The sequence below is a fragment of the Eurytemora carolleeae genome, unplaced genomic scaffold, assembly GCF_000591075.1.
Source record: "Eurytemora carolleeae unplaced genomic scaffold, Eaff_2.0 scaffold146, whole genome shotgun sequence".
NCBI classification, from domain to species: Eukaryota; Metazoa; Arthropoda; class Copepoda; order Calanoida; family Temoridae; genus Eurytemora; species Eurytemora carolleeae.
The window spans coordinates 356,936-371,780 of record NW_019396503.1 but is presented as its reverse complement, the minus strand read 5'-3'; the positions used below and the strand labels follow the sequence as shown (position 1 = coordinate 371,780).

At 31.2% G+C, this 14,845-nt stretch overlaps 1 protein-coding gene across 1 annotated transcript; it reads right to left on the bottom strand.

Moving 5' to 3' along the window:
* Positions 1-680: 680 nt before the first annotated feature.
* Positions 681-14,798, bottom strand: LOC111704508 (metabotropic glutamate receptor-like). The gene is made up of 7 exons (XM_023476762.1): positions 14,586-14,798; positions 12,028-12,131; positions 11,463-11,548; positions 3,613-3,718; positions 2,408-2,440; positions 2,074-2,149; positions 681-748 (listed from the first exon to the last, which is right to left on the bottom strand). The coding sequence occupies exons 1-7, from the start codon at positions 14,656-14,658 to the stop codon at positions 681-683; spliced, it is 546 nt and encodes a 181-aa protein (XP_023332530.1). The 5' UTR covers positions 14,659-14,798.
* Between the last annotated feature and the right edge of the window lie 47 nt (positions 14,799-14,845).

Sequence of the window (14,845 nt, the reverse complement as noted above, 5' to 3'; positions counted from 1 at the left end):
AACTGCAATAAACTTTCCTTGCATTAGTACCTTGAGTATACTTGTTTCAATAAAATAATTTCACCATTATGTAAAAAAATTTGAAAAAAAAAATTTGAAAATTTTGAAGTGTTAAGAAATAGTGCTCCGTCAATAAACCGTTAAATGGTAGAAAAACCTACGAAGTGAACAGAATCGAAATTGGCACCAAAACTAATGCAATTCAATACACACTTTTCATGCATTGTTTTTAACCATTATGCAGGAGTATAAAAATGTATGTAAAAATAGTTCTACTTATTTAGATAATACAGGGTTCTCTGTAGATGAATAGATGAATAGATGCATAGTTGAATAGGTAAATAGATGAATAGATGCATAGATGACTTAATGAATTTATGAATAGATAAATAGATGAATAGATGAATAGATGCATAGAGGAATTAATGAATTTATGAATAGATGAATAGATGAATAGATAAATAGATGAATAGAAGGATGAATAAATAGATGAATAGATGAATAGGTGAATGGATAAATAGGTGAATAGGTGAATAGATGAATAGATGAATAAATGAATAGATGAATAGATGAATAGATGAATAGATGAATAGACGAATAGATGAATAGGTGAATAGGTGAAAAAAATATGAATATTAAAAATATAAAATAAAATTTCAGATCAAAATAAATGTTTATTACTATTCCTTGATGTGTCTAGATTTTATTGATAAACTCCCAACAAATATTATTAGAAATATCACATACGCTGAAACAAAATCATATATTAAAAAGGCTATTTATTGACAAATTAGAATGCATGAAAATGTAAATAAAAGCAAAAAGACAAGAAAAAAGATAAAGAAAATCAGATAAACGAAAAAAGAAAAAGAAAAGAAAGAAAAGGAAGAAAAGAACCCATTAAAGGAGCAGTAGAAAATACACACTATCTTTAATTATAGAGTCCCCCCCAATGGAAGTTTTCTATGAAAGTATCTCTGAATGCCTCCAATCAGAGAACCCACGACCCTTAAAAAAATACACAAGGTTCAACAGATTCAATAAAAAATCAGTGTTTAAAACAAGGTGTTTAAAAATATGAAATCCATCCCAGATTTTATCAGAAAGATATATGGATACAGAACACTCTAAGAATACAGAATGCTCTTGTCTATGATTACAGAATTTTTATCGCGTGTTCTGTGTTCTGTACTCAGTAGTCAGTATTCTGTATTATGTAACCTGTGGCTGTATCCCTTTACCCTGCGTCCTGTATCCTGTACACAGTGTCCTATTTTGTATACTCTGTTTTGCATCCTGTATCCTGTTTCCTGTATCCTATATCCTGTATCCTGTATCCTGTGTCCTGTATTCTGTATCCTATATCCTATATCCTGTGTCCTGCAGTCCTGTATATATTCATGCTTTCTGTATTTGTATCCTATCCTGTATTGTGTATACGTATTCTGTGTTCTGTATCCTATTTGTTATATATTCTGTAGCCTATTCTGTAGCTTGTTCTGTATTCCGTATTCTGTATTCTGTCTCCTGTGTTCTGTATTCTGTATCCTGTAATGTATGTAGGAGTATGTTTCATAATGTCAACTGCAATAAACCCCACGATCTAAAGGATAACAATAATAGTTGAAGGACACCAGGGAACCATCAAGAATAAACTATGAAGAGGAAAGAAAAGAACAACTTAAAAACAGGAAAGATGAATTTAAGAGAAAGATAGAGACAGGTTAAAAAAAATCAAATAATTACGATAAAAAAGAAACGAGGGAAAAGAAAGGAAACGAACTAAAAAAGAAAAAACATGGCAGAAAGAAAAAATTGTGTGATTTCTTTTAGAAATCTTTTTTAATTTTATAAAAATTATTAGAAAAAATATGTGTCCCATTTTTAATGTGTTTTACTGTAGTTTACATTTTATCTGAATGAGAAGTGAACGGGTGGGGGGAAGGATCGGGAAAAGGAGGGGGAAGGGAGAAAATAGATGGTTGAGTGGAGACAAGAAATAAAGCAAATTAAGACTGCATGAAGGTTGATCCAAGGAGAAAGGATTATAAATATATAAAAATGTTTAATTACCTATGGAAAATACATGGTCGGTTGATTTGAAACTACAATCTGGTATTAGGGTCAACCATTCAACCTCTACCACTACCTACTCATTCATTCATTCATTCATTCATTCATTCATCCTTTCAGTCATTGTTTCATCCTTCCTATCATCCTTTCATACTTACAGTGGCATACATTGTTTCATTTCAAAACTCATTCTTTATCCGTTAACATTCCAATTCAACCATTTAACCATTCATTCATTAGTTTCGTCTTATTCTTAACCATTCATCAATCAATTACTTCACTCACTTTAAAATCATTTTATTCATAAAATTTTTGAACTGAAGAAAATGAATTCCTGAACTAGAATGCAGAAAATCAGCAGTAATGCCTGAAAATAAAAGAATTTAAGATGAATAATAACAACGATGGTTTTTTCAATTATAAACTTCGTTTTGAGTACTTATTTCAGTGCATTAGTTCGAACTATTTGGTTTGGTTTTATCAAGTTTTGTTTGGATGGATAATTAGTGTTGGGTTTGGTTCTCTTTATCAAATTTGGTTTGGATAATTAATGTTGGGTTTAGTTCTCTTAATCAAGTTTGGCTTGGATAATTAATGTTGGGTTTGTGCAATTGCATAGATTGAGTACGTGCATTGTGCATTGTATATGGTCCAAGAATATAAGTAAAATCAAGGGAGTATCCCTCCTACGTCAAGTTTGACCATGATATTGAAAAGTCTCCTTAAACTTGATAATTATACAATCTCAATCAAAGACTTATTTTTCAAGAATACTAATAAAATATTTTGTTAATTCATGTCTTAGAACGTTTGTTTAGGTCAAATTTGATCAGCGTCGTATGATAATGCACATGTGCATTAAGGATATACAGAATCTAATGTATTTTCATTGTAATATAATCTAATTTCATCTTTGGACGTCTTGTAGATAAATATCTTTGTTTATGATATAATCAAAAATGATTTATATTCTGTTCTACTGGAAGTATAAGACGGAACAGGCGGTAGAACTCTAGATTTTTCTTTATTCGGGGGCCTGCAGGCTTTAAACCAAACCATACATTAATTAAACAACACCTGATATAAATGGACAAATGGATTTTTATAATTAAAACTAAACAAGAATTATAGGTCGCAAATGAGGTAAAAAAGACATTACAAGATAATACACGTCTTCCTTGTATGGGACAGGAAATATACCAGGTATAGGGCAGGAAGTATAACTGGTATAAAGCAGAAAAAATAAGTTGTATAGGGCAGTATTGGTATTGGGCAGGAAGTATACCCTGTATACGGCAGTAAGTATACATTGTATAAGGCAGGAAGGTGCACTTGATATAAGGTAGAAAGTATACCTGGTAAGTGGCAGGAATATACCTGGCAAAGGGCAGAAAGAATACCTGGTATAGGGCAGGAAGCATACCTTGTATAAGGCAGGAAAGTATACCTGGTATAGGGCAGGAAGTATAACTGGTATAAGGCAGAAAGTATACCTGAGATAGGGCAGGAAGTATACCTGGTAAAGGGCAGGAAGTATACCTGATATAAGGCAGGAAGGTATACCCCTGTATTGAGGGATATAAGGAACACAAGCTTGACTAGTAAACTAGAGTAGATCAGTACATAAGAAACCCCAGTCCCAAACCTAAATAGTCTTACAAACTCAAAATCTAGATATAAGATACAGTGGTAACCAGAAAGCAGTTGAATGATTGTTGTCTGTAACATTCAAAGAAATATTTATGTTTTAACTAATTCTTTTATCAAAGAAATAATGAATAACTATTCCACAGTTTTATGGTTACCGCCGTAAACGACTGATGGATAGTAGATACAAGATAATAGATAATATAAATAGATAAGAGATAATAGATAATATAAAAAGATAAGAGATAATAGATAATAAATAATATACAATAGGTAATAGATAATAGACCATAGATATTAGATAATAGACAATAAATATTAGATAATAGATAATATTGAATACCAGCTAGTAGATAATAGATAATAATTTTGAGAAGATCTATTTGAATGAACTTAAAATAAACTAGTAATTAACAAATAGATTTGAGACTAGAAATAAGATTAGAAACTAAAGGCTTAAGACTAGAGATTAAAGAGACTTGAGACGTAAGAATTAAGAGTAGAGACTAAAGACTTTATACTAGAGACTAAAGACTTAAGACTAGAGACTTAAGATTTAAGACTAGAGACTAAAGAGTTAAGACTAGAGACGTAAGAGTTAAGAGTAGAGACTGAAGACTTTATACTAGAGACTAAAGACTTAAGACTAGAGACTGAAGTCTTAAGACTAAAGACTAAAAGCTAAAGACTACAGACTGGAGACTAAAGACTGCAGATTAAAGGCTGGATAATAAAGACTATATAAATTAACTAGCCTTAGATTCTAAATTAATTGTGAACATGTTCTCTTTGTGTACATCGTAAAACAAAACAAAAATAATTCGCGGATTTTCACAAAAAATTTCGTGGATTTTCAAAATTTTCAAAAATTTAATGAAGATCGAATTTTGATGGAGACAAATATTTGAAATTTTGATCATTCATAAACCTTCCCTGGGGTCCCTAGATGTCCCACAAAAAATTTGGGCCCGATCTATTCAGCCGTTTTGACGTTTATTGGATACAAACAAACAAACAGACAGACAGACAGACAAGCCAAATTTATATATAGACTAGCCTTATAGGGCGCTTCGCGCCCATCTTCTGAATTAATTGTGAACATGTTCTATTTGTGTACATCGTAAAACAAAACAAAATTAATTCGCGGATTTTCACAAAAAATTTCGTGGATTTTCAAAATTTTCAAAAATTTAATGAAGATCGAATTTTGATGGAGACAAATATTTGAAATTTTGATCATTCATAAACCTTCCCTGGGGTCCCTAGATGTCCCACAAAAAATTTGGGCCCGATCTATTCAGCCGTTTTGACGTTTATTGGATACAAACAAACAAACAGACAGACAGACAGACAAGCCAAATTTATATATAGAAGATTGTATACTAGAGACTAGAGACTAGAGACTAGAGACTAAATGAAACCGAAGTTATATAAGTAAAGTTAAAAGAAAACTCTTTATATATGAAACAACTGATACGACAGACAAGAATAACGATGTTGAATGGTTTGAAGGGATAGAAACCCAGTGTAAAACCTTTGAAATGGTTTCAATTGATAAATGGTTTAGAGTTGGTTTAGCTTTAGGATTGGTTTGCCCCCAAACTCATCTGAAGAATTCAGGAGGGTTTTTATTGAACCAAAAACATGGAGCCTTACCAGAATTCCGGTCGGAGACATAAACTTTAAATTCCAAACCTTTTATAATAAAATTATATGAATATAAAATAAACTTTAAATCTCTAACAAAACATCAAATCTTCAATGAAACTTTAAATCTTGAATCAAACTGAAATTATTGAATTAAACTTTAGACCTAGAATCGAACTTGAAACCTAGAATCAAACTTTAAACCGAGAATCAAACTTGAAATCTTGAAAAAAAACTTTAAATCTTTAATCAAACTTTAAACTCATAAATCAAACTTTAATTCTTGAATCAAACTTGGAATCTTGTATCCAACTTTTTATAGATATTCCGGACTTTGTGCGCTTTAAAGTTCTTGTCTCTGCGTATTATTAGTAAACCACACTGCAGCGTGCATGCGCAATTAACAGGTTACATATTTTACATGAGAAATTAACCCTGTTATCGAAATTAAACTTTTACTTGAAGCAATTTCATAAAATCTGTAAAATAAAGCACTTCGCTGTTATATATATATATATATATATATATAAGTTAGCAATAGCTCGCCAAACGGCTGAACCAAATTGGCTGACATTTTTTGAGGGAACCCTTTATACCCCTTTAAAAATTTGATTTTTTTAAAGTATTTTTAAAAATTTCACGGGCAACGCCGGGCGCTTCAGCTAGTATTATATATAATATAAAATATCATACAGAAAGAACTTCACATATTCTAAAGCGTAATTTTTATAGGGACCAACAAACTATGTGACTTTAGATCGGACTTTTTTATTTGTTGAGTTGAGTAGTATTCTATTCTATAAAGCTGAAAAATGTGTTTTATGTATGTATGTTTGTCATACTTATTGCGTCCTTGATGTCCGTCTTAAATGTGCGTTTTCAATGTGCGTCCACAAAGTGCGTACTAAAGGTGCATTCTCAACGTGCTTCCTTAACTATACGTCTTAATAGTGCGTCCTCAATATTTCCGTCTACAATGTGTGTCCACAATGTGTGTTCTCAATGTGAATCCACAATGAACGTCCTCAAAGTGCGTCCTCAATGTGCGTCCTTAATGTGCGTCCTCAATGTTCGTTTACAATGTGCGTCCTAAATGTCCGTCTACAGTGTACGTCCTCAATATGTGTTCTCTATGTATGTCCTCAATATCAGTCTACAATATGCGGCCTCAATATCCGTCTACAATGTGCGTCCTTAATGTGCGTCCTCTATTTCCGTTTACAATGTGCTCCCTCAATGTGCTGCCTTAATGTGCGTGCTCAATGTCCGTCTACAAGGAGCGTTCTGAATGTGCGTCCTCAACGTGCTTCCTCAATATCCTTCCTCATTGTGTGCCCTCAATGTGCGTTCACAATGTGCGTCCTCAATGTGCGTCCACAATGTGCGTCTCCATTGTGCGTCATCAATGTGCGTCCAAAATGTACGTCCTCAATGTCCGTCCTCAATGTGCGTCCTCAACACTTTCTTGAAAGAAAAGTTGTTTAAGATCCCATTGATTCTAAGACCTTCTGTTTATTACCCCCTGAAAGCCTAGAGAAACCATCTATATAAGGAGATGCGTATTGTTACTGTGTCTAGAAATGATTTTAAAGTTTCTATATTGTATCGGTAGAGTAGACTGTAGAGGTCAGACCAGTCAAATTAAAAATGATGATGGTTTAACAAGAAGAGGATTGTATTCATCTTATTATTTTCCTCTATATTCCTCTATTCTTTCCTCTATATTCCTCTATTCTTTTCCTCTATATTCCTCAATTAATTTCTTCTATCTTTCTCTCTTATTTTCCTTAATTTTCCTCTGAATTTTCCCTCTATATTCCTCTATTCTTTTTCTCTATATTCCTCTATTCTTTTGCTCTATATTTCTCGATTCTTTTCCTCTATATTTCTCTATTCTTTTCCTCTATATTCCTTTATTCGTTTTCTCTATATTCCTCTATTAATTTCCTCTATCCATGGTCTTGGTCTTGGTCATATCATTCATGAATCAGGTTCACAAGATATAGACTGCAAAAAGGCTAGAGGTGCCTACATTGGATCATCTACTGAATTGTTGGGAATTTTTCATTTCTGCTCACCACTGCAAAAGTTATCTGCTGTGCAAACTTATTGTTGTTCCTTTTATGGAAGCAATATTTGGAACCTTTACAGTGAATATGCCTGTCAAACCTACCGATCTTGGAACACTACAGTTAAAGTTTGTTGGAACTTGCCACAGCCTTCATATACTTATTTTGTGAAAAAATAAGTAAAAATAAGAAAAAAAGAATTCAACTCTGTGAGAGTTCTTTTACTGAGACGATTTGCCAAGTTTGCACAGTCTATTTTGCATAGTTGGAATCCATTGATTTGGCAAGTTGGATCGATATCTGCGTATTCTCTACAGTACGACTTTGGAAGAAACATTTCAAATATCTCTGACGAATTCTCTCTAGATATATTAAATAGCCTACCAAGAGCCATCTTTGAAGAATGTGGGCCGCTCACCATTCAAGAAGAAGACAATATCGAATGTCTGCAGCATCTCCTGTTACAGCTCCGGGACTGTGAAGAAGACGACATTAGAGAAAAATTAAAGTCGTTAGTTGAAAACCTAAGTATAAATTGAATTATAGTTCTAATCTAATATCTGAACCAATTTTATGTGTTCGACAAATAAATCATAATATTCCTTTATTTTTTTCCTCTTTATTCCTCTATTCTTTTCCTATATGTTCACCTATTCTTTTTCTCTATATTCCTCGATTCTTTTCCTCTATATTCCTCTATTTTTTTCCTCTTTATTCCTTTATTCTTTTCCTCTATGTTCCTCTATTCTTTTTCTCTATATTGCTCTATTACTTTCCTCTTTATTCCTCTATTCTTTTCCTCTATGTTCCTCTATTCTTTTTCTCTATATTCCTCTATTCTTTTCTTCTATATTCCAATATTTTTCCGTATAAAATTCTATTCTACTCGGGTTTCTTATTCTACTCTCGTACTGAGTGGTAAATGATTCTACCTATATATATAGTATTGCTGGTTTCAATTTGAAAAGTATACTTTCATTAACATTGTCTGTAACAATGCATGTGTCTGTGAGTCCTAAAAAAAATTCCTTATTTGCAGAGGGAGCCCCCCTATTTAAAATATGTTAGACAAGTTAAAACAAAATTACAATACAATAATTTGTTGTTTATTTTTCTTGTCTTTTAATGTTTTCGTTCGCCTAGCCTACTGTAAATATTTTGCATGCCCTCAAATCCGTTCTTCCTGTCATCCTGTCTGACTGGTCTCCTATCCTGCACATTTTTAATGTCTTAACTTGAAACCGATTTGTCCAAATCCGGAAAATTTTTTGGTTACGTCTCTAGCCAAAGGGTGGATGTGGTTTCTCATGCTGAATTTGATTTAAAACTCTATAGCCCTGACTTTTTAGAATTTTCAATTTCAAAGATGGAGCGCACGAATTTACATGATATCTTGTTAAATGTAGGATTGTGCACTTTCGTGTTTTGAAGAAATAATAAGAAGAAAAGAGAGATAAAGAAAAAGTCAATTGCCTTTCCATCTAAAGAGTTTATACAGGCTTTTAAACCTTTATTTGAGTGACATTTAATAAGATTTTCGATCTTAAACTGTTTTAAATTTTGACAATTTCCTTCGTTGTCTATGCAGCACAAATTTAAAAATCAATTATATATATATATATATCCGACAATTAAAAATAATCAAGTTTCAGATAGAAAAACAAAAATGTCTTCATCATCCTTGATTAGATAATGGTTTAAAGATAAAGGTATAACTATCTGAAATTGCATATATAAGTCCTTTAATTTGATTTAGGGATTTTGTATTAATAAATAAAACTTTAGAAAGTATTGAAAGATGATCTTACTCTCTTAGCTCTACAGTCGAATATTATGTGTATATATCTAAATACTGAAAGCTGATATATACATAGATTATATATTCAATATAATTTACATAATTCACTTCTTCCCCTTGTCAATTCCAGACACAAAGAGAGCTTCGCTATGGCTTTCGCCTACGGGTGTTTGAATCTCAGATATAAAAGAAATTAAGTATTACAACTTAAAATTAATTAAAGTATCAAGTAATTTCATTTTTGGAGTTTTCTTAATCTAGAGATTAATTATTTTGGACTGAAAGATGGTGGGCGTTAAACGGACTGAACTGACGACAAGATTTAAAATGATCGTTCAATAATAATAGGATTAACATTGGTACCCTTTACGATCAACGTTTTTTTATCTAAAAAGTGATAATTTCTAGTTGTGATGTTTCCCTTAAAAATGTAAAATTTTCACGTTTTTGGATAAATTTTGGCGGGAGAACCTGATAATTGTGATTATTTTCGGAACATTATTGATTATCATGTTTTCAGCTTCACTAATTATATCAACCTTGAATTAAGATTCTTGGGTCTGATAACAGGGGAGGGGGGGGGTGCCATATGTTTTCTATCCGATAAAGATAACCTGATAATCTTACTTAAATTAAAATTAATTCTGTCTAGTTTAAATAGACTTGATTTAAAAAACAAGATAAATACATATTTTAACATAGTTTTGGTGGTTGATAAACAAAAAAAAATTGGTTCCACATAGCTTAATACACTGAAGAAAGTGTATTATGATTTTCCACTTTAAAATATCAAGAATAAGATTCATGGAGATTCTATTAAAGTGCTCTAAGAACATGTTACTAGGATTCTATTAAAGTGCTATAAGAACATGTTATAGCATACTAGGATTCTATTAAAGTGCTATAAGAACATGTTATAGCATACTATAGGATTCTTTTAAAGTGCTATAAGAATATGTTATAACATACTATAGGATTCTATTAAAGTGCTATAAGAATATGTTATAGCATACTATAGGATTCTATCAAAGTGCTCTAAGAACATGTTATAACATACTATAGGATTCTACTAAAGTGCTATAAGAACATGTTATAGCATACTATAGGTTTCTATTAAAGTGCTATAAGAATATGTTATAGCATACTATAGGATTCTATCAAAGTGCTATAAGATTCTATCAAAGTGCTCTAAGATTATGTTATAGCATGCTATAAGATTCTATCAAAGTGCTCTAAGAGTATGTTATAGCATGCTATAAGATTCTATTAAAGGGTTGTATTGATTATAAGATTCTAAGTAAGTACTCTGAGAATTTGTGATATTTATTTGTGAAGCTATACTTTTGTTTAGTAATTCTAAAAGGGCAATATTTATTTCTATCCTTATGTTTAAATGATTAAACTGTCCTGGATAATTTAAACACAATGATATAATGTCTTTGTATTTTAGATAACACAAACACAATACCAATTACAAGAACTAATAAAGCGCCACAATCTCATATTTTCTAATCCTTGTCTTTGCAACCAGATGTCGCAGACCTTTGATATTACAAAATAAGAATTAGATAATAATTTTTCAACATCAGGTTGCAAAGATAACGGGATTGGAAAAGTTTGTGGCGAGGAATCAGTTGTTTGTGTTAATAATAGTTGGATGATTGATTGCAAATAAATGTTTGGAGAAGATTTACAAAAAGTATTTCTGCAACATTAGTCAATAGTCTTCTCTGACCTTAGAACAGACTGACAGAAGAGACATCTGGTGTAGTTAAAACAATAATTCCAGTGAGATGACATTCTCAATCAACGTAGATAGATAGATAGATTTTTGGATAGAAAGATGATAAAGAGATAAATGATAGAAAATATATATAGTAATAGATTGAAAAAATCATCAAGATATAGAGATAGATGTATATCTGTAATTAAATAAATATACAGTACACGTCCACGACGTCATAAAAGTTTTGGTAATTATAAAATTGCGGTAATTTCTATCATCCAAAGACATGATTCAAAAAGGTAGCAAAAAGATAGATAGACAGATATATAGATGGATAGGTTCAGTTCAAAATAATTTTTTTTACCCCCGATAGATAGATAGATAGATAGATAGATAGATAGATAGATAGATAGATAGATATATATATAGATAGATAGATAGATAGATAGATAGATAGTTAGATAGATAGATAGATAGATATATTGGATGAGGTGTAAGTTTCCTGATTACAACACAAGTAGCTGGAGTTATTTCTAAACCATAAGCAAATCCCACACAGGAGCCAGACAACAGGCCCAACAGTAAAACCTAAATATTTTTATGATTTTATTTTATTTTTTTTTCATTTTTTGGAAAGGAGAACTTGACACGAACTCTAATTTTCTAAACCCTATGGCTTTTCAATTTGATGTTATAGTCCTTTTGACCTCAAATTCCAACTATCACATCTATTAGATCCATTAGGTTTCAAAGATATAGCGATTCAAAATCTAGAGGAGTTTGCGTGTGTTCAATTTCTTTCCTAAATATTTAGTTTTCCAGGTATCACTTTTTTCATGTCTAAACCTAACGCCACGCACACTCTGCAAAAGTGACTCGCGCATTTCTTGCTTATAAGAAACAATTGAGAAAGAGTCAAAAAACGACTATTTTTTCTACATTTTTGGCCAAATTCAGGTTTTAAGGATACCGTTTTAAATCTGGCATTGCTATCTTTGCATGGAGGGTCTCTTGAAATTACGCGTACTGTCCCTTTAAACCCCTGGATATGGTTTCTTGAGGTTTACCTGTGACAGGAAAAGATGTCGTCTGCTTGGTGAAAGCTGAGTTGACCGACAAACAATAAATACTTCATAGCAGACAATTACAAGTACATTGATGGCAGATATAACTATACAGAAAATAATCTGCTTTGAAATTATGATTTTTACTATTTTAAACATGACCATATTAGTAAATCTTATCAGATAATTGGATTTCAAATCTTGGATTCAGATCGGAAGGATTATCATTGTTATCATAAATATTTATAATCCTTGATATTGTTGTTTTATTTTATTTTAGTAGTTACACAGTTTACACGACTAACAAACACCGTACTGCACGAACAATTTCCCTAAACGAACAAATCAATTTAACTATCGGTTTAACGATTCTGTCAATATTTCAGGAAGTTGTGACATTTTATCATAATTTGACCCCTTATACATATATTTTATGTTTTAACCTTTTTTCTGATTTACTTTTTATAATTTGACCCCTTAATGTTTTAACCTTTTTATCGGTATACACCCTGAACTAACGAGAGAGAGATGCATTCGGTTTCTTTTATTTGAAATCAAACGTGTTTTCGTCTATAACTCAACAGTCTTCAGACTTACAGATTTGTTTATTTATACTTTTTCATTCAAAATGTATATGCCAACAAAAAAGTATTAAAGATAAAAGGCTATACAATTATGTAAAAGGGGTCAAATATTGATTTAAAGTCACAGTTTTCTGAAATATTGAAAGAACCGTTAAATCCACGTGTATATACGTGTCGAATGAAAAAGTATAAAATAAACAAAAAAAAAAGTTGAATTATAGACCAAAACACGTTTTACTTCAAATAAAAGAAACCGAATGCTTCTCTCACTCTGGTTAGTCCGGGGTGGAACACGTGTTTAGTATGAGCTGATCGGACAATAAAAATAAATGAACACATTAAGAATCAATTGAATAAAACCGAACAACCCTATACATTAACTCCATTAATTGAATTTTTGTTAAATATTTCACGCAAAATCTTAATTTAGAAAAGGTTGTAAGAGCTGCTGGATGAGCACATATCACTGCAAACTAAGCAGTAGGAGAAGGTCAAATTTATCCGACATTACCATCTGTGTGACCTCGTAGGTCCTCTAGTTTATATTTTACAACAAAGCAGGAAAAAAAAAACAAATTAAAAAACATGTTGTTCTTCTTTATATCTCTTCAATAAGAAAATTTATGATTGAAATTTAATTTAGTTTAACGAGATATCTACATAATCTAAATAAAATAAGATATACCAGGGACCAGGAACCCCTTAATCCTTGTTTCCCAAAATAAAACGTACTGCAGTTTATGGGAGGAATATAAACAACCCCTGCTCGGGCGATGTAAGATAAAATGTTGATTCTTTTTTTATTTTTGTTTTTTGTTTGTGTTCTTGGAGCACAAAATTTATTTGTCCTAAGATAAATATAAGATAAATATAAGATAAATATAAGATAAATATAAGATGAATATAAGATAAGTATTAGATAAATATAAGATAAATATAAGATTAATATTAGACGAATATAAGATGAATATAAGATGACTATAAGATGAATATAAGATAAATGTAAGATTAATAGTAGATGAATATAAGATAAATATAAGATAAATATACGATTAATATTAGATGGATATTTAAATATAAGATAAATATAAGATGAATATAAGATAAATATAAGATGAATATAAGATGGATATAAGGTGAATATAAGATAAATATAACTTTTCTGAAGGCTCTTTATCGATCTTTTCTAATCAGCCACAGAAAGAAAAATTTGATGGGCCTCCTTTTCTTAGTATGGATTCCCGCCAGCCCCCTCCAGCGCCCTTCCATCGAAACTTTGTTGAGAAACTTATATCCGGCTAAAATTAATGCATATTTATAGAAAAATAATGATGTGCATTGAACCTAAACCAATACGTATAGTTTACCGTGATATATTTAAATACTATTATTATACAAAATATGCAAATATCTAAATATAGCTTAAAGCAGAGTATCTTCATATAAATATAGATCTAATACAGTTTTAGATATAGAATCATTGTATATTTAAAATTCTATAAATATCAAACATTCTAAAATGATTATCAAGTTCTTGATAATTTATTTAGTTGGACTGCATTTTATTCTTTCAAGGCTTTTGGATAAAAGATTTTAAGCGTTTCTTATAATTTTTGTTGTTCGTTTGCAATAAAAATATATTTTTATCCATTTTTCTATTCGTTTTATAATCCATATAAAAGTTATGTTTAGAAAGAACGAATTAAACTCTTGCCTCAGACTTTATTTTTCTAGTCTCCACAACTTAGAAGCTTGATATTATAAACCTTCAGATCTAGCAGAAAACTTGATTTACGACTCCAGGTTGCAAAGATATGAGGGTTAGAAAATTTATGGCAAGTGTTCAGTGCCTTTATCAGTTTTTATTGCTTTAAGATTTTTAATGCCAAAAGCCGTGTCAAGCCGAGACACAAATATGTTGGTTAATTTTGGTTAAAACAAATTATTCAGAAATTAATAAGAAAGCAGATTATTTTCCTAGCATAGGAATCGACCATTGTGGACTATTTTCTGCAGTAGTGCAACTACCAACACCTGAACAGGGATCCATTCTAGCCGCAGTGTGGGTTCACTACTCTACTGCAACCATAATTGTATCACAAGATGTTTGATGTCAATGTTTGTTTTGCAATTTGTTTTGTGGAAATGCTTGGAGCTAAACGCATCCTGTCTTCACTTCTCTATGTTCAGAACCCGACTGAGGTTCATTTGCGGTGATTTAACCGGGCTATCCCCCG

Coding starts and splice junctions, on each gene's coding strand:
- LOC111704508 (XM_023476762.1), bottom strand. CDS start 14,658: ATGGATCCCTGTTCAGGTGTTGGTAGTTGCACTACTGCAGAAAATAGT. Junction 2,441..3,612: donor ACCTTCCTGCCTTATATCAG/GTATACTTCCTG, acceptor TTTTATTTTCAG/GCATTACTGCTGATTTTCTG. Junction 2,150..2,407: donor TTTTCTGCATTCTAGTTCAG/GAATTCATTTTC, acceptor ATGAATGAGTAG/GTAGTGGTAGAGGTTGAATG.